This window comes from Centroberyx gerrardi, chromosome 19, assembly GCF_048128805.1.
Source record: "Centroberyx gerrardi isolate f3 chromosome 19, fCenGer3.hap1.cur.20231027, whole genome shotgun sequence".
NCBI classification, from domain to species: Eukaryota; Metazoa; Chordata; class Actinopteri; order Beryciformes; family Berycidae; genus Centroberyx; species Centroberyx gerrardi.
In genome coordinates this window covers 25,465,403-25,485,402 of record NC_136015.1, presented here as the reverse complement: position 1 = coordinate 25,485,402, position 20,000 = coordinate 25,465,403, and the positions used below count along the sequence as shown (strand labels likewise).

The 20,000-nt window shown below is 43.9% G+C and overlaps 2 protein-coding genes across 2 annotated transcripts in view; one reads left to right on the top strand and one right to left on the bottom strand.

Moving 5' to 3' along the window:
• rnf139 (ring finger protein 139) overlaps positions 1-20,000 on the top strand; it is a 328,745-nt gene that overhangs the window by 72,315 nt on the left and 236,430 nt on the right. The gene's annotated exons all lie outside the window — the stretch shown is intronic.
• The window catches only part of LOC139929462 (protein MTSS 1-like), a 62,744-nt gene that overhangs the window by 12,307 nt on the left and 30,437 nt on the right, over positions 1-20,000 (bottom strand). Inside the window, 4 exon segments of the mRNA XM_078290137.1 lie at positions 4,086-4,097; positions 5,271-5,345; positions 5,681-5,772; positions 6,052-6,136. Of these exon segments, the coding sequence (XP_078146263.1) occupies positions 4,086-4,097; positions 5,271-5,345; positions 5,681-5,772; positions 6,052-6,136 (264 nt within the window).

Sequence of the window (20,000 nt, the reverse complement as noted above, 5' to 3'; positions counted from 1 at the left end):
TTCGCTGCAGATAAGAGCAGCAGCTAAATGCCTGAAATGCAAAAGGCAGTTGAACAGGATTTATCTTCAGGGAGATCCTGAAGTACCGAGAGAAACAGACTGACAGTCCCGCAGAAACCAGATCAGACCAGAACTCAGATCCTCCAACCTCCAACCTGCCTCATCTGCTTCTACTGCAGTTAGCGATTTCCTACGTTTCCCAGAATGCCTTTCGACGACCCTTCAGAGAACGGGCGTGAACTTGTTGCATTCAGCTGAGGGTTTTACGTGTCGGCGGAGAGAGAGAGAGAGAGAGAGAGAGATACCGAGAGCAGAGCGAGAGTTTACTCAGACCCTCAACCTGTCTCTCTGCCGCAGTGCATGCTGGTCTCTCTCCTGCTCCTGTGGGTGGAGAAACTGGTCTCTCTCTCCTCTTCTACGATGGATTTCTCCCTGTATGATTGTTGAACGTCTCTCGGTGCAAAATGGCGGCTCTAGAAAGAAGCCCTCGCTCTTTGATTCTGAGGGACTGACACCAAAACCTGACGTTTACCGCTGAGGTTTTACATCCTGGAACATTTTCTCATGTCAAACTGCTGGAAATATCTGGAAATGGTAAGGTACATTAGGCAGTAGCTGTGTTTCTTTAAAGTGTTTTAGGGTGGATTTTCCCTTTAAGGCAGTGTTTTGGTAATCTCTTCTGTGCTGCAGGGGAGAGAGACATAAACATGCAATTAAAGTTCTTTATTTCTCTAGTGAGAGCCAGGGGCTGCTTCTGTGGTCGGCCGATAGATGGGAGAGCGCTCTCTCTCTCTCTCTCTCTCTCTCTCTCTCTGTCTCTCTCTCTCTCTCTGTTATTTTTCCAGGGAAAGTGTTCAGCGATAAAGAAAGAGAGAGAGAGAGAGAGAGAGAGAGAGAGTTGCTTCAAGGGACGGGAATGTAATGTCTGGTTTCCCACAAAATTCAACCAATATGACGCCAGGGGCAGAAGATCACTTTCACATTCTGTGTTTGTCTCTCTCTCTCTCTCTCTCTCTCTTTTCTCTTTCTCTATCTCCTTTTCTGTCTCTTTCTCTCCAACTCTGCATCTCCCTCTCTCTCTCTCTCATTCCCTCTCTCTCTCTTTTCTGTTTCTCTATCTCCTTTTCTGTCTCTCTTTCTCTCCAACTCTGCATCTCCCTCTCTCTCTCTCTCTCTCACATTCCCACTCTCTCTCTCTCTCTCTCTCTCTCTCTCTTAATCCTCCCCTCCAGGATTGTCTACCTCTTTCTCTCCATCATCCTCTCCCTGTTTCTCCCTCTATTTCTCTTCATCCCCCTCTTTGTTTTGCCCTCTTTCCCTCTCTTTATCCTTTTCTCTCGTCTCTCCCTCTCTCTTTCCCCGTCTGCCTCTCTTTCTATCTCTCCCTCCCTCCATCTCTCATTACATTCATAGCAATGCAAAGGTAATTCCCGTTTTCGCTTTTCCTCTTTATATTTCTTTCTCTCTCTCTCTCTCTCTCTCTCTTAATCATCCCCTCCAGGATTGTCTACCTCTTTCTCTCCATCAACCTCTCCCTGTTTCTCCCTCTATTTCTCTTCATCCCCCTCTTTGTTTTGCCCTCTTTCCCTCTCTTTATCCTTTTCTCTCATCTCTCCCTCTCTTTCTATCTCTCCCTCCCTCCATCTCTCGTTACATTCATAGCAATGCAAAGGTAATTCCCGTTTTCGCTTTTCCTCTTTATATTTCTTTCTCTCTCTCTCTACGTCTCCCTCTTTCCATCTCCTTCTCTCTCTCCATCTCTTTTTCCCTCCCTTCTTCCATCCATAACTCTCTCATTACATTCATACCAATCCAATAGAAGTTCCCCCTTCATTTTTCCTTCCTCCATCTCTCCCTCCCTCCCTCCCTCCCTCCCTCCCTCTCTCTCTCTCTCTCTCCCTCCCTCCCTCCCTCCCTCTCTCTCTCTCTCCCTCCCTCCCTCCCTCACAGCAGAGCAGTGGGAGTTTCCTCTGGTTCTGTAATGACAGTCTGACTGAAGCGGTTCAGCCACATCTGAGGTTCCTCAGGGGTCGATCCTGGGTCCTGTTTATTTTGTCTTAAAGGCTCAGTTCAAAGCTGGAAACCATCGACTCCTTTGTCGGCAGGAACAACAAGCTCTTGTTTCCAATCATAATAAGCCTCTTTTGTTTTATGATGCGTCAAACTAGAACTACTTGTTCTGGAGGAGAAAGACTTGTTTTTTGTTTACTTGTGGTTCTTTGTAGCTCAATTGGTACAATATGGAATTAACACTGCTGGGGTTAGGGGTTTTATTCCCTGTGGGTACAGTAAGGCACTAACACTTGGACCCCCCATGCTAAAAATGTACCCAGTGTACCCAAAACTGCACCCACGGTACTGTGAGTCGCTCTGGATAAATGTGATAAATGTGTCAATTGACAAGCATATTGTACCAGGTTATACTGTGTTATGCTATTATGCGATTATATGTTATGTTGTGCTATCTTATGTTAGCTATCATGTTAGTGTGTTATGTTAGCCAATGTTATGTTATGTAATCATATCTTATGTTAGCCTATGCGATGTTATGTAATCATATCTTATGCTAGCCTATGCTATGCTAGCCTGTTATTGTTATGTTAACATATGTTATATTATTTATATATTAATATTACACAACACACTACTAGTGTGTTGTGTTGTGTTTTGTTGTGTTATGCTATGTTATGGCCTATGTTATGCTAGCTGGTTATGTTAATGCTATGTTGTGTTGTCATGTCATGTCATGCTATATAGCATGCTATGCTATGCTATGTTATATAGCATGCTATGTTAATGCTATGTTAATGCTATGTTAATGCTATATTAATGCTATGTTAATGCTATGTTAATGCTATGTTAATGCTATGTTAATGCTATATTAATGCTATGTTAATGCTATATTAATGCTATGTTAATGCTATATTAATGCTATGTTAATGCTATGTTAATGCTATATTAATGCTATGTTAATGCTATATTAATGCTATGTTAATGCTATATTAATGCTATGTTAATGCTATGTTAATGCTATATTAATGCTATGTTAATGCTATATTAATGCTATGTTAATGCTATATTAATGCTATGTTCATGCTATGTTAATGCTATATTAATGCTATGTTAATGCTATATTAATGCTATGTTAATGCTATATTAATGCTATGTTAATGCTATGTTAATGCTAATGCAAGCCAGGAACAACATTCCTTTACAGTTATTTTGTCAAACGTGACTCTGGTCTTGTTGAACATTTCTGTGTTCTGACTCTCGACCCTCAAACAAGAGTCACACAAACAAACGTGAGTCACACACATCAGTCACAAACATCTAAATACTTGGGAAAATATTTTAGCTGACCAAAGTGGGCTGGATATGATTTGGTGTGGGAGAACACTGAAGGGTGTCAGAAAAACAGAATGTGACTGAGGGTTTGATGATCAGAAATCTACATCAAGTGTTCAGAGGCGGTGCAGCGGAGACCCTCGGTCTGGAACCACCGGACCGGCTTCAGATCAAAACCAAACACTGCTGGTTTGGCCTCTTGTTCGGTCGTGTGACAAAATGAAGTTTAGAGAAGATTTATCTTGTGTATTTAACAGACTCATGTCAGGATATTTAATGAGAAATTATCTTACAGCACCGATTGTTAATGTTGCTAGTTTCAAGATAATTCACTGGTTCTCGTTTGTTTTGCAACCGCAAAAATATCTGCTAGAACAATAAGATTACTTCCTTTATGTTTTACATTTCAGTCATTTAGCTGACACTCTTACCCAGAGCAATAATGACTAGCAACAGAAAAATAAGCTTCAGTTCCAAGATCACCAACATTTACAAGCAACCGACAGTAAGGAGGTCAGAGGTCAGAGGTCAGAGGTCACTGCACCCTGACAACAGATGTATCAAATAATCCAGTGTCCCTAGAATAATCACATATGATAGAGAAAAGCTAAGAAATAAGAAAGAAAAGGTGGAAAAGCTTTTTTTTTTTTTTTACCCCACTTAAAATATCTTGAAATGAGTACATTAGCAGTTTTGCAGTGAGCGGTAAGGCAGGTGGGCGAGTCGGGAAAATAACTTACCAAACACATCGGCTGGTCAGAGCAGAGCATGATGGGACGCCACATGGTGGAAGGGAGGGAGAGAGAAACATCAGTGTTGTGATTTTACAGCCAACTGAAGAAAGAGTCTGAATAACAGTTTTCCTATGTGAGTTAAAATCACTACAAATCATATAGTAGCTCCATGCTAACACTTTAGCATACACTATGTTGAGTGATAGTAGCTCCATGCTAACACTTTAGCGTACACTATGTTGAGTGATAGTAGCTCCATGCTAACACTTTAGCATACACTATGTTGAGTGATAGTAGCTCCATGCTAACACTTTAGCATACACTATGTTGAGTGATAGTAGGCCACTAACATTATCCAAAGACCAAGAGTTGATAATGTTTTTTTTTATTATATGGCCTTTAGATTCAAAAATGAAATATCATTAACTCAATATAGCTGATCAGAATCAGAATCAGAATCAGAATCAGAATCAGAATCAGGTTTCTTGCCAAGTAAGTTTTCAGAATACAAGGAATTTGCCTTGGTATGTAGGTGCATACAATAAACATGGAGAAAAATAAGAAAGTATAAGTAAAAAACACAAGTACTGCAAGTCAAAAAGTCAAGAACATAAATATAAAAAACAAAAATAGAGATATTTACAATACAGAATATGAAAAAATATAATAAAAAATTTGCAATATATCTGTTTTTAAAGTGAAATGAAAAAGCTGTACAGTTTGTGCAGGAATGTGCAAAGGTTATGAAACAGTATGAAGTATAGAGAATATGTTCACTATGATGTATCCAGGTTTATTTCTGCAACGTTTTCAAGTGAGCAACTACGTATTCATCTGCTGCAAAATGATTTTTAGCTGTATAACAATCTCCTATCGCCCACTATGTTCACTTCTGATGGAAACAGTTAAAGTAGCCCCCGGTAGTTCAAAACAATATGTTATTTTTGTATCATACTTTGTGTAAATTTGACCAATCTCATACACAAAACTGCCAGACTTGCTTTAGAGCTGCACGTTCTCATTTTTGAAATAATGCTGTGACCCGTATCATTCAACACAGTATGGAGCACCGGGGACACGTGGATGATGTTGGTGTCTCATCACTTCACCAACAGGACAGTCTGCCATACACTCAACACAGTTTTCTGAACATTTACTGTGCTTGATGACACTGTGGAGAAAGTTTCAAACCTTTCTTGGCCTTCTTCTGTAGCTTCAGAGTGTCTGAGGATTTCTTCTTGATCTCCTGACGGGCCTTCTTGTACTCTGTGGAGGGAGACACACACACACACACACACACACACACATAGATGAAAACACAGTGAGAAACATTCGCATACACAAATGTAGTCAAAAACACACACATGCAGGAAATCACACACCCACAATCACACACATAGACCCATAGAATATACCATGTGCACACACACACACACAAAAACACACACACACACACACACACACATCCATAAACACACCCACACATATGTACAGGTTTGACACACCCATGCGCGCACACATCCATTTATGTGTGTTTGTACATGGAAGTCTGAATGTGTGTGTGTGTGTGTACGTGTGTGTGTGTGTGTGTGTGTGTGTACCTTTGGCGTGGTCTTTGTCCAGAGTGTTGGCTACTCTCTTCCACTCCTCCATCTGCTCCTGTAGAGGGTTGATCAGACAGTCCAGAAACACCCTGCAAACACACACACACACACACACACACACACACACTGTTAGAGCCAGTCAGATGTATTCTCTGTCTAAGAGCTGAGGAGAGGCAAAAAGCAACATAATGGAGAAAGGAAACATGGGAAGCTGCAGCAGGAAGAGGGAAAGGAGGACGAAGAGGAGGGAGGAGGAGCAGGTTGCCATGGAGAGCTGGGAGGAGATCATACACCTGTTCATTACACACACACACACACACACACACACACACACACACACACACACACACACACACAGATCTACTCACATGGAGAACTGGCGGAGTTTGGCCTCGATGCTGCGATGCCTCATGCACATCCTGGTGAGGGCCGAGCCGATGTCCCTGGTCCCTCCTGACAACACACACACACACACACACACACACACACACACACACAGGGAGAAAGGACAGTCTGTCAGTCAGTCTGTCTCTGTCTGTTGGCAGAGAAAACAACGGCTAGCTGTCACTGCAAGTTTTTTGATACCAGTACAGGTTCAGACCCCTGAAAATCGCTACCAGATCTAAAAGGAAATCTATCAATACCAACACACAGAGTATTTTTTTTTTTGTGTCTCATTTCATGCCATCTATATTTCTAACTGGAACCAGACTATGCTACACCGAATTCCTCTGTACAAAATCCAGTAAACAAGTTCACATTAACATTTCGCTCTATCTGAGGTGAATAAAGACTGAACAAGACAACAGTCAACATGTCGTCCCCCACAAATGAGGCAGTCAGTCTCACGACCAATCAGTAACAAGCACAGTATGTCGCCTTGATCTGAGGTGTAATTGTAGCGCCCATCCTTCATCCTTCCAATTGGTGTAATTTTGAAAACGCCACAAACAAGGGTGAAATACATAATTTTGTCAAAGCCTCATCAGAGACATGTGACACATGGACAAATGAATGGCCGAACAAACGATGTAGCGCAGCAGTGAGAGGCAAACTTTCCCAAAGTTTGGTCAAAATCTGATCAGCATTATCTGAGATATCACCCGTGACACACGGACAAACGAATAAACAAACAGACCCTCTTCGGCTGATCGGTGCCATTTTGAAAATGCCGGACCAGAGCGGTGAGACGCATCATTCCCATTAAGTTTCGTTAAAATAGGATCAGTGCTGTCTGAGATATTGCATGTGACATACGGACAAACAACAAACGATGTAGCGCCCACAGCGAAGTGGTGAGACGCATCATTCCCTCAAGTTTCACGAAATTTTGGCAAAATAAAGCATTATTCTCGTCTGCCTTAGGCAGTGAGATCTGACGTAAATATCGGATCAAGAGTAGAATCAGGAAGGACAGGGGAAAAGTAAATTAAAGAAAAACATATGGGTTCACTCACAATGTGCATCTAACAGTGGGAGTATTTGTTGTGTTCTTTTATCTTTCTATTTTACTTGATTTGATTCTTTTAATGCAATGCATCTTGCTTGTTCTTTTATATGAATTTTATCTTTTTATCTGTCTTTTATTGATGTAAAGCACTTTGAGCTGCATGTTGTGTATGAAAGGTGCTATACAAATAAAGGTTATTATTATTATTATTATTATTATTATTATCTGAAACATCACACATGACAAAAGGACAAACAAACTGTCGATGTAGCACCTTCCTTTGGCTAATCAGTGTAATTTTTAAAATGCCGAAATGCAATGATGAGATGCATCATTACCCTTAGTGCTGCCAAAATCTAATCAGCATTATCTGAGATATTACATGTGACACAGACGAAAAAACAGATGAATGATTGAACGATGTAGCGCCCCCTTTGGGCCAATCTGTGTAATTTTGAAAACGCTACAACAAAGTGGTGAGATGCATCAACATGTGATCAGTGGTGACTGAGATATCATAACGGACGAAGAACAATCAAATGGAGGAAAAATAAACCATCATCTTCAAATGAAACTGAAGGGACAAAAAAGCATTAAGGAAAGAAGTGGAGGGAGAAGAGAGGGGAAGATGAAAGGCAACAGAGTTTATATGTGAACTCAGATAGACTGAAACATGCAGATAGTTTGGTAGAGAGATTATAATTTACACTTTTTTTAACACACACATATAAAACTTAGTCTGGACACCACACACACACACACATACACACACACACACACACACTCGCTACAAGAATCATCACTTCAGTGTGACAGGAGGATCTTTAGTGAAAAACAAACAACGGGAGAGAGGGGTTGAAGGATGGAGGAAAGCAAGGAAGGAGGGAATGAAGGAAGGGAAAAAGGGTTTTAAAGAAGGGAGGAAAGTAGGAAGGAAGGGTCTGAAGGAGAGATTGAGGCTGCGTTCAACACCCATCATGTTCTGATCGGTTTATCTGAACTCTGCAGTGTTTCCTCCTTCAGTTACCGACTACAGGAAACCACCCCCAAAACACAAGGGATTCTGGGTAGAAGGAGACGGAAAGCCTAGCAGAACAAAGTGAAGTCAGGACTGATGCTCACATTCAGCTGTTTCTTCATGTGTTCTCAACTGGTATGAACACCACAGAAGAAGAGACAGACGAGTCCATCATGTAAAGTAACAGGAACTAGAATCTGATTTAGTTTGTTTGATTGTTTTGACACCTTGTCAAGTCCATGTGACTTTTGTTTACAAGCCCTGGTTCTCTCGTACTTATGTGAACTTAAGAAAACAAACTGTAGGTGTGATCGCATCCTTCGAGTTACTGAAGAAGGAGGGAGGAAGGAGGTAAAGAGGGAGGAGGAGGACAGAGGCGGGAGGAGGGAGGAGGGAGTGAAATGCCAAAACAAGTTTGATAAATTTCCGTCCAGATGACCCGCCATGCTGTTCTTCATCGAGAGACTGAAATGCAGACGGACCCCCATCTGACCCGGACCTCCCTCACTGTGGGACAGCATGAAAACATCTACAATATAATAATAAGAAGAAGAATAATACTCTCTTTTCTCTTGCAGAGGTCAGAGGTCAGAGGTCAGCTACAGAACAGCAACCCTGGAGCTGGTAGGGATTCAGAGAGCATGATTCAGTCATAGTTGGATTTCTCTCTTTAAGGAAGTGACGTAAAACTCAAACTTCCTTACTTTGTAGTAAGCTAGCTTCAGAAAAAAACCCAAAAGTAAGCTAGCTTCAGTGTTTAGGCATGTCATCATTTCTATATTTTCTCCCATCTAGGAGATTAAGAATGCTCAAATTCTTCATTTTATTTGCTTCCATGCTGTTAGATGTTTTCTGCTCCCTGGATATTGTTCTCTATCTCGTTACGTTTGCATTTATGCGCAGATGTAAGAAAGCGAAAGAAGCTGAGGGTAAACATGCACCAAATAAATGGAAAGATTGGGCAAAACCTGCTGTGATAATCTGAATTCTCATGATGTGATAAACGCCTTTATCTGATTAAGGAAATCGCACTCTGCTGTTTACATGAACGCTTGAATAATCGGGGAATTGTCTTAGCCGGACTACGATTGGTTTGTTACTCTGCATGGAAACGCGCTCGGTGTGTTTTGCTCATGGACCCGTCAGCGGGGCGGACGCCTGCCGTCAGTCACGGGGGGGCGGAGCCTGTCGGTGAGCGGTGTGTCGGTCTAGCAGAAGCTCCGCAGGCTGCAGAAGAGGCCAGATGGTCGGCCGCTCTCTCCCCCAGACAGCAGACTCCCTCCTGGGGCAGAATTCACAGGACCTCAGCCTGTCAGCCAGGAGATCCAGAGCCAGGCTGGAGGACGGTCACACTTCCCCACACACACACACACACACACACACACATTTTTATTACTACTCTTGTGAAGACCTTCATTGACTGCGTACATTCCTTAACCCTATTGGTGATGTACTTTCTTCTTTCTTCTTGGTGGATGACTGGCCAATCGTAGACGAGGTGACGTCTGCGTCCAAGCTAAAAAAATCGGCGAGGTTCAATTCATGATGGCTGACGCACACGTTCTCCTTCATTGATATTGATTGTTTTCTGGTGTGTCCATTCAAAAGTCAGAACAGCATTACGCGCTCTGTGGAGCAGGGAGAACGGCACGCGGCGCAGGTAGTGGAGTGCTAACGTAAGCTAACGACAGCTAGCATACGTCAAGAACTTGCGTTAATGTATGCGTCCCTTGTGTGGATCACGTGACCTCACATTCTGTTTCGCTCCACGGATCAGTCTGGACTTCAAGCCGCCCACATCGATTTCAGTGGGCGGGAGTACTCGCCTTGACAGACAAACTCCTTCAGCCAATCAGCGAATCCAAATTCAAATCCGGTCGGAAGAACGGCGAAAACGTCTTTTCCGCCGAGAAACCCCGCTAATGCGTACTCTTGTTCTTGTTTAATTGTTGTTATTGAGTCTATTTCTGCAATAACTGCACTTATGTCTGTGTTTACTCTACTAACGTTAACGTTACCGCTCGTTGCTTCGGGAGACGGCGTTACTGTTTTGCCAGCGGCGGCCTGTATTTCACGTCATCAACTACGACGCGGTCCCTGATTGGCCCGGTTACGTCATCAACTACGACGCAGTCCCTGATTGGCCCGGTTACGTCATCAACTACGACGCAGTCCCTGATTGGCCCGGTTACGTCATCAACTACGACGCAGTCCCTGATTGGCCCGGTTACATTGTAATTTCAGGAAATCGATCTGGGCGGCCGGAAGTCCAGACTGATCCGTGGAACGAAACAGGATGTGAGGTCACGTGATCAGGACGGTCTCACCAGGCTACAGCAACTTTCCACTGAGCTGCTTCAATGTGACACTATACCTCCTGTTTACAGTCGTGTCTCCTTCATGGAACCGTTTCCTGCTGGGAAAACTGAACGCTTTACACCAACACGTAATTTGGTGTTTACAAGTCGAGTTTGTTTCACGTATTTGTGTGAGATCAGGTTGAGCTGCTGGAGGTTCACTGCCACTACTGTTCAATAAGGATAATAGAGACGGCTCATATTTCATCTGTCTGGGGCCATTGTTGAGATGCCTGGGAGTGTGTGTGTGTGCGTGTGTGTGTGTGTGTGTGTGTGTGTGTGTGTGTGTGTGTGTGTGTGTGAATCACTTGCCCTTCTCTCATGCTAATTACATGGATGGGAGGCAACATGTAGGGCTGAGAATGTGAAATTTATTACGTTGTGTGTGTAAAAGACAGACAGAGAGAGAGAGAGAGAGAGAGAGAGACATGCAGGCCTGAGAGAGAAAAGAAATCCATCCCATGATGCCATGCGGTTACCATGGAGACAGCTGCTGTCAACATACAATAAATCTCCCCTTCTCTCCCTTCATTCCTGCTCCTCTGCTTTTTCTCTCCTTGTTTTCACCTCCTCCTCTTCCCTCGCTCTCTCTTCTCTCTCTCTTTTCTCCCTCGTACCAGCAGCTGGGTTTCCATCCAAGTATGTCTCTTGCGAATTATAATGTGTCAAACTGAATATAAAAAGCGGCAAAATTCATGAAAATTTCCTCGATATTGCATTTTTACGTTCACTTGATTTGGGATTTTTTTTTGTTAAAGAAATTAGCGATGGAAATTTTGGTCAAAATTTGTCAAATGAATAATGAAGTAGGCTTGGAGCGATTGGCCCGACGAACAGTTCAGTTTCATTTAGCCGACATCAGCCGACACTAAAGAACATTATGACACCGCTTTGTCGAATGCTCAATTCTGATTGGCCAATGAGCCACAGACACACACCGCATTCGCATTTTAGTTTTCGTGAAAAATTCAAAAGTTTGCGTAAAATCTGCTTGAGAGTCGGATGGAAACACAGCTACGGTTTCTCTTCCCCCTTCCCTCCCTCTTTCTCTCCCCTCCCTTTCTCCTCCCTAGTCCCTCTCTGTCCTTTTACCTCCATTCCTTCCTCCCTCCCTCCTTCCCTTTCTCCTTTCTTCCCTCCTTCCCTCCCTCCCTCCTTCCCTCCCTCCTCTTGGCCCCAAGTCTATAAATAAATCCTGGCTGGCCCGAGTCTCCATTTGCCCCCTAGTTGCCCATACAGCAGAATGGTGTGTGTGTGTGTGTGTGTGTGTGTGTGTGTGTGTGTGTGTGTGTGTATGCTGTATGTATGTGGCTTACTTAGTTATATCTGTGTGACTTATGTGTGTGTTTACGAGTGTGTGAGTCCATGCTGTATTAGAAGAATGCGTGACATAACTGTGGTAACTCTTATTAATAACAGTGTGTGTGCGTGTGTGTGTGTGTGTGTGTGTGTGTGTGTGTGTGGAGGGGGGGGGGTACTTGTTTGGGATGAGTAGTGTTTTGGACAGGATGGGGCGTTTCTGTGAGTGCAGATGGTGTGTGTGTGTGTGTGTGTGTGTGTGTGTGTGCCCAGGGTGGGGTAGAGAGCACTGCATTGCACCACTAACACCTCCCTCTCTCCTCTCACCTCCTTCGTCTGCTGTTCCCCCCTCCCCCCCCCCCCCCCTGCCGCCTCCTCTTTCTTCATCTTTACTTGTTTCTCTTCCTCTTCCTCTCCTCTTCTTGTCCTTCTCTCCTCTTCCTCTCGGTTGCATTACTCGTCTTCCTCTCCTCACCTCTCACCCAATCTTCTCCATTTCTCTCATTTCTCATTCCTGTCATCTCTTCAGCTTCCTTAAAGGGGCGATGATTACGATTTTTCTGCCCCATAGCACAAAATGGCCATCATATATCTGCAGGGGGGTTGATCGGGTTGTTGATCGATACCGATGACTCATCGATTACCTGATGACCTGCTGAGATTTCTGCCTTTCAAAACTCAACTGCTGACCTGGAGTCTGTTTAGGAACAAAAACTCAGGTCTGGATCTTGTATCTTCAGTAGAAAAAAGATGGTTTGCAGTCAAAAAATAGTAGGTTTTCCAAACCTTTTATGTTCTCATTATGCAATTTTTTTTTTTTATGAATGCATAAGAAACATCATGCACAAACATTTCGTCATGATGCTGAATTGTTTTCTTTATGTTTATTAAACCTTTCAGTTTGAACAAGTGGAACACTGAAATCCGGTTGGAGGAAACTTATGCCGAAAATAATAAGTTTACCAATAATTGTAACTAGGAGGAAAAAAGTGAGACTTGTTTTATATATTGTCAGAATCTGCTTTGTCAAAGTCTTGTCTCCAACCTTTTTTTTTTGCCTATTTACAATTATTAGTAAATGTTTTATTATCATCATAAGTTTCCTCCGACTGGATTTCGGTGTTCCACTTGTTCAGACTGAAAGGTTTAATAAACATAAAGAAAGAGATTAACTTAAAAACAATTCAGCAGCATGACTAGTTTTTTATATATTGTCAGAATCTGCTTTGTCGGCGTTCCTTTATGTGCTAGAAGTGATTTTCAGACTGTTCCTCCAGACGATGGCAGTGAATGGAGAGAGAAAAAAAAAACACAATTCTCCAGTCTGCTCTACCGGAGCAACAGATCACAGAATCACTGATTTGGGGGTTTTATCATGGAGGAAGAGACACAACCCAAGACACTACCAGAGCTACACAGAGATTTAACACCGTCTCTCCTCCCCTCTTCACTCTCCTCCTCCTCTTTCTTCTTCACACCATCTCTCCCTTTCTGCCATTCCCACTCCACTTCTTCCTCTTCACACATCCTCCCATCTCTCTCCATTCCTCCTCTTCCTCACCATCCCTTACATCACCAATCCTCCTCTCTCCTCTTTCCTCTTCGCACCATCTCTCTCCATCTTTTCCTCCCTCCGCTCCCACCCTGTCTTCTCCTCTTCTCACCCTCCCTCAAGGTGTTACCTCCTCTCTTCTCACCTCCTCTCCTCTTTCCTCCTCTCCTGCGCTCTTTTGAGAAACAGGGTGTTACACTCCCGTGTCAGTCGAGACTAAATTTCCCATCAGCCAGCGGGGTCTTGTTAAAGTGCACTACAGAAAGAAAACGATCATTTCACTGAGATGCCGTAGCTCCATCGGCAGCATGAAGTGCGCATTTAAAGGGAAGATATGATTCAAAACGACGGCATTCACGTTCCCAGTGGCAGGAAACGGATTTCTCCACAAAAATATAATCTAAGTTGAAGTGAAACCTGCTGAGGAAGAGAAGACGCTACAGTTTCATCGGTAGATTTCAGCTCCATGAGTGTGCTTTCTTAAGTCTCTTATGATTCAGACTTGTGGCTTTTGTGTTCTCGCTGCTAAGAAGCCGCTCTCTGGACACGATTTCCAGAAGAATAAAAGTCACAAGGCTTCAACAGGGAACCTGGGACGGGTTCTAGGAAGGCTACTGGTTCCAGACTGCTGAATCTCGTCCCTCCGCTCTTCAGATTTGGTCGAGCGATTCAGAGAGTCTGGTGTTCCCCCCCCATCAACGGCTTGTTCTCGCTCAGAGAAACAATCGGGCCAATCAGAGCCTATGTGGGCGGGACTAAAGTTTGAACAGTCCGTGCGACGGTTTTTCATTGGTGTTTCGGCAGAATAGATTTGTTGTAATCACCTCCTTAACCAACATATTGTCTTTGCAAAGACGATATTTACGTCAAAATCGACCGACATTCTTGGTAAATTCTTGGCTGGATACATCAGTCACTAGTGATTGGTTCAGATACATCAGTCACTAGTGATTGGTTCAGATACATCAGTCACTAGTGATTGGTTCAGATACGTCAGTCACTAGTGATTGGTTCAGATACATCAGTCACTAGTGATTGGTTCAGGAAAATCACCCCCCCCCCCCCCCACACACACACACACACAGAAAACGGCTAACGAGGAGGAAATCTCAGTCTGAATAACAGGTTAGTACTTCACAGGAAAGATGTCAAATCAAATTGTTTTCCCAAGAACTGCATGATTCAAACCTTTGGCATCTGTGCTGTCAGACTGCCAGGGCAGGTTTTAAGTTGTAAGGAATAAACTAAAGACCTGTGAAGAAGATGAAGATGAAACGACTGGGTAGCTTCTAGACCACAGACCAAAACTTCTTTCAAACTCTGGTCTGATTCAACAGGCTGGCATTTGCCAAGAAAGCTGCCTGGGCAAGTTTTCCAGAAATAAATAAAGTTGGACTAGGCAAGGAGTTTTCACCCGTCTCATCAGCCTGAATCACAAACTGGTTCTGAGTTGACGGAGACTTTCCAGAGATTGCTTTAGATAAATCATCAAGAGTTGTTTTGGTGTTGTTGTTTTTTTTCTTAACTATTAGCATCAGCCTTCATCCTGGTATTAGCAGAAAAAGTAGAACTGTGCTTTAACTGGTCAACGGGGTCACGATCAATCAATTAGATCCTGTTCAATTCAGCTGATTGACCCGGCTGTGGACTTGTCACGATGGGCCTGTGTGTGTGTGTGCGTGTGTGTGTTCATGCATGGGTGTGTGTGACTGTGTAATGCTGGTGTGTGTGACTGTGTAATGCTGGTGTGTGTGACTGTGTACTGCTGGTGTGTGTGACTGTGTAATGCTGGTGTGTGTGACTGTGTAATGTTGGTGTGTGTGACTGTGTACTGCTGGTGTGTGTGACTGTGTAATGTTGGTGTGTGTGACTGTGTAATGACTGGCACTGAGACCCAACTGACCCAATTCAGTGGGACACAGCAGCGTCTCTGTCTGACCTCTAACCCAGTTCCCTCTCCTCTCCTCTGGTTGGTACATGTGTGCTGGAAGTGATTTTCAGACTGTTCCTCCAGACAATGGCAGCGAATGGAGAGAGAGAAACCAGAGCAACAGATCACAGAATCACTGATTTTGGGGGTTTTATCATGGAGGAAGAGACACGACCCAAGACTCTACCAAAGTTCAGCATCACTCTAACCAAAGTTGTTGCCTAAACTTAAGTTTCAGAGTTCGTGCTCATTTCACAACTTTTTCTGAGATCACATTGGACCAAATCCAAATCCTAATAAACAGCGGTCGACATCTAAGCATTTCTGAGACATTTTCCTGGGTGGATGAGTGACACTCTCCCCCGTCCCTAAACTACTGTGCGAGTGTCGAGGAGCCCTTGAGCAATAAAGAGCACATAAGGTCCCGACTGTGGTTACCGGGCAGCTTCCAGTGTTAATGAGTGTAAAAATGGATGAATATGAAGTGGAGATGGAAAAAGACAGTGTGTGCTTTGATAAATAAAGGTTAAAAAATAGAACAAATACAATCTGCTCCTGTTGATTATTATAATTACCTCCTTCAAAAAAAATCTTCTTTACCGAGCGCCCAGCAGTTCCCAGTGTGAATATGTCATAGTGTGACAGCCTTGTTTTCAGCTTGACCATCATGCATTTTTGAGTTCATCCAATAGATTTTGAAGGAGCTTCATAAGACCAAGGGGTTGACGAATTTTCTCAACCCATAGAGCATCAAGCAATCCTTCAACTGAAGTTAAAACCTTAAAATCACTGAAATGCCGTGGAATTCACTAAGTAAATCTGATGAAGCCTCTCTCAGATGAGCGGTGAAACGTCTTCAACTTCATTTTAAGTCCAGTGGGTTTTGCTCTTTTTTTTTTTTTTTTGTTTGTGGATCTTATTATCTGGATGACTGAGCAAAATGTTTCTGGGTAAATTCAAGTTAAAACAAAGGAGTTGTAGGTTTCTGCAAGGCAGCAAAGATAATCTAGACACAGAGATATCCAACTCTTCCTGCTGCCAGCTCAACTTTAATTTAAAACCCACGCCGAGTCTCCTGACCTACTGTAGCAGCATGCTACGCTATGCTAACCGCGCACCAATCCTGACCGATTTTCCCCCAGAGACGATAACCCGCCGTCTACCGGATCTCACAGCGCTCGGATAAGCGTTTGACACTAAAACCAACTGATCGTATCATACATCAGTCTAACGTTACGGTCTTTACAATGTAGGTGACCTGGAATGTGTTCACAGTGCGGACAGGAAGACGAAGCAGCGTTAGCCCAGAGGAGCTAGCTTAAAAACGTAACCCTAATTTAAACCCGCCTCTCTGCTAACTTGGCCGCATCCCAGTCGCATTCCTGCAGGAGCCACTCGACACGCACACTGGTGTAACTGGGATGAGGAACTGGAGCAGCTGAAGACACACACACACACACACACACACACACAGACCAGACTACAGGACAGGCAGTAAATCATTGTCCTCTAGTATTAGTCTAGATTTCTTGCCTTGTTGCTACAGGGAGTTTATGACTGGAGAGCTATTTTTGAGAACTGGAGCATGATAAGGAATTGGTAAGAAATAGTGTGTGTGTGTGTGTGTGTGTGTGTGTGTGTGTGTGTGTGTGTGTGTGTGTGTTGGGTAGTAGATGAAATACAACATAGGTTATTCAGCCTCCATCTTTGTCATCTTTGTCCCTCAGCCTCACTGTGGTGTTTCTGCACTGCTCTTCCCACAGATCACCTGTCAATCAAACAGTGTGGGCGGAGCTTGGATTTTCTATTGATGCAGTTTGAGTTTCTCTTCTCTCTGTCTGTTCAGTCATGATGGCTTATCGCTGCTCATGCTAACTACCCAGTTCTTCTTCTGCTGTTTATTCCAAACAAACCGGAAACGTAAAACGCATCCCAAAGAGCTTAGAGTTTACAACAGCCAATGGAGAAGCTTTATGAAGTGGATATAGGTCGGATCACTGCTGTATTAGAGCAGCAAGTAAACAATGTAAAGTTCCAGAACAACTTGATTGCGATGTTACAATCCCAGCTACACAGCAGTCTGATTGGCTGAGAGCAGGGTGGGCTAAACCAATCAGGTGACTGTAATGTGAAAGCAGCCGCATGGTGTTGCCCGGCGGTTGCATCAGGCGGTGTCTCTCTCTCTCTCTCTCTCTCTCTCTCTCTCTCTCCACATATAGCCAAGGTCACTTTACCACTTCAATACATCTCACGTGTCAACAAGCTGCAGAAGTGTTGCGGTGCCGCTGGCTGTCAGTCTCTTTAATGCCGAGGCACGCTTACACAACACACCAAATACCGAGGTACGGCTAATTATCAGCGCCTCTGAAAGGGTCACATTGAGGATGGTGGGACACAAGAGGAGACGACAAAACAGAAAGACCGCACTGCTGCACAATGTACAGCACTGGTTTCTTTTGACACGTTCACTATTGGAGCTACTGAACTGTCAGATTCCAGTTAACAAGGCAAGCTGCTCTAGGCAAAAATTTGTATGTAAAAACACAGCCGAGAGAAGAGCGTCCCATCCTAACTAACTGAGCTGCTGTACATTCACTCTGTTTGCCCAAATTAAATTCTGGTTTCGAGTGTGTACAGAACTGACGAATCCAAACTTCAGAGTGAAATCCAAACCGTCTCCTAAACTAGATTCCAGAGAAAGCTGGACTCACCAACATTAGATCTTTTCCTCTCTCGTCTCTTTGGTATCTTTGGTATAAAGCATCACCGTCCGGCCGGGTCGGTAAACAGGAGCGAGCTGTGTGACGTTTACTGACCTCACTGACCTTGGGTATTTGGGTATTGAGGTTCTGCAAACAGTTACCTCACGCTGCCATTTCTGAGATTTTGGACCGATATATAACTCATCTCTTCATCCCTGTAGCTCTTGGACCCACAGACAGTATTGTCTGTAGCTCTTGGACCCACAGACAGTATTGTCTGTAGTTGTTGGACCCACAGACAGTATTGTCTCCAGTCAGCTGTCAGTTGAAGCTCCGCTGCCTCTTGCTGCAACAACGAGTCCAAACTGTTCGTCAGAATATCAACAAAAAAGCCGTTTGTGGCTCCACAGGAGAGTCGAGAGGAAACATGACGTTACGCAACTTTCACTAATCAGGAAATCACAGAACTAGTTTTCTCTGCCGCAGCACAGACCGCTGTGGGGTGAAAGGCGGCGGTTCCTGGCGGAGTGATCTGGTTCTGGACGGTCGGGTCAGATCGTGAACAGTAGAGTTCGGTAGAAGACGATCCGCTGAGTAGAAACGGTGCGGTGCCGCTGCTTTCCGGGCCGTGGAGAGAAATACGCCGGATCGTTTTCACAGACGGCTTTTTGACAAACAGTTTGGACTCTGGAGCCAATATTGTCTGTGGGTCCAAGTACTACAGATATGGAAGAGACGCATTATCTATAGGAACAAAATCAACGAACGAATCATCGGTACCTAGTGCAGCTTTAACGTCTTTATATTACATGTGCCAGTGGTTTCTTTAGACATGAATTCACCAGTGGAGCAGAGAGGAGTCTCTCGGGGTTGTGGAGTCCTGGAATACCACAGGCAGGACGAGATGACGGGCTGCGGGCCGAAGATGCCTCGCTCCGGAGCGACTGGGGGGCCGCAGGCTTAGGATGCCTTCTGCAGGGGGTGGGGAGCGGTGTGTGTGTGTGTGTGTGTGTGTGTTGGGGGGGGGGTTACAGTAGAGTCTTAGAATGCTTTAAATAGGCGCCCTGGGAATGTCTCCCCTCCCTGAATACCTACCAGGGTCAGACCGATATCGGCCTTTTATCATCTATCAGGTATCAGCCGCTCAGTGTCGTCCAGCTCTGACCACACATACAGGCTGGAAAACCTGACGGGACATTTTATCTTCTTTGCATGTTTTATTTTTTTTCATTCAATTGTTCATTCATGTTTTTTGTAAGTTAATTGAATAGGTGCAGTGGAGAGTTTTAGTGTCCCATGATGGTTCAGAGGAAAATTCGGGGGAAACACTGAATACTTGGAATTTTCTGGCATGAAAACAAAATATTGTCTATTTTAAACTGAATTCAGAGTCTAAAAATAACAGTATCGTTATCTACCTTCAAAAACCAATATCGCTCGAACCCTAATACCTACCTCAACTGAATACACACACACACACACACACACACACACACACAGATCCCTTGATAATGTCTCCTCTGCCTACATAGCTCCTGACTCATTAGCTGCAGTAGCTGGTAGTCTGGTGTGTGTGTGTGTGTGTGTGTGTGTGTGTGTGTGTGTGTGTGTGTGGGGGGGGGGGGGGGTGATGGTGATACCTGTCAGTCATCCCCGGTGAGACAGCTGCTGTCCAGTCAGCTGCTCACTGAGCTGCTGCAGAAACGCAGCGGAGCCTCGCTGGAAAAAAGTTTGAGCTCTCAAAATGATCCAGACACACTCAGCTGGTGTCAGAACTGAGCTGCAGGACAGCAGGAACGCCTCCACTAACAAGAGAAGAGTTATCTGAAGTTACAATGAGATCTAATTCAACTGATATCTAATCCTTCACACCAATGACAAGTGAGGAAAACAAGAGACAAACTACGAATATAAATTTTAGGAAAGAATTCAAGTTCAAATATCTGCACTTGTCAGAATTTGAGACTAAATTATTTTCCAAGAAGCACATGTAATATATGAAATCATTC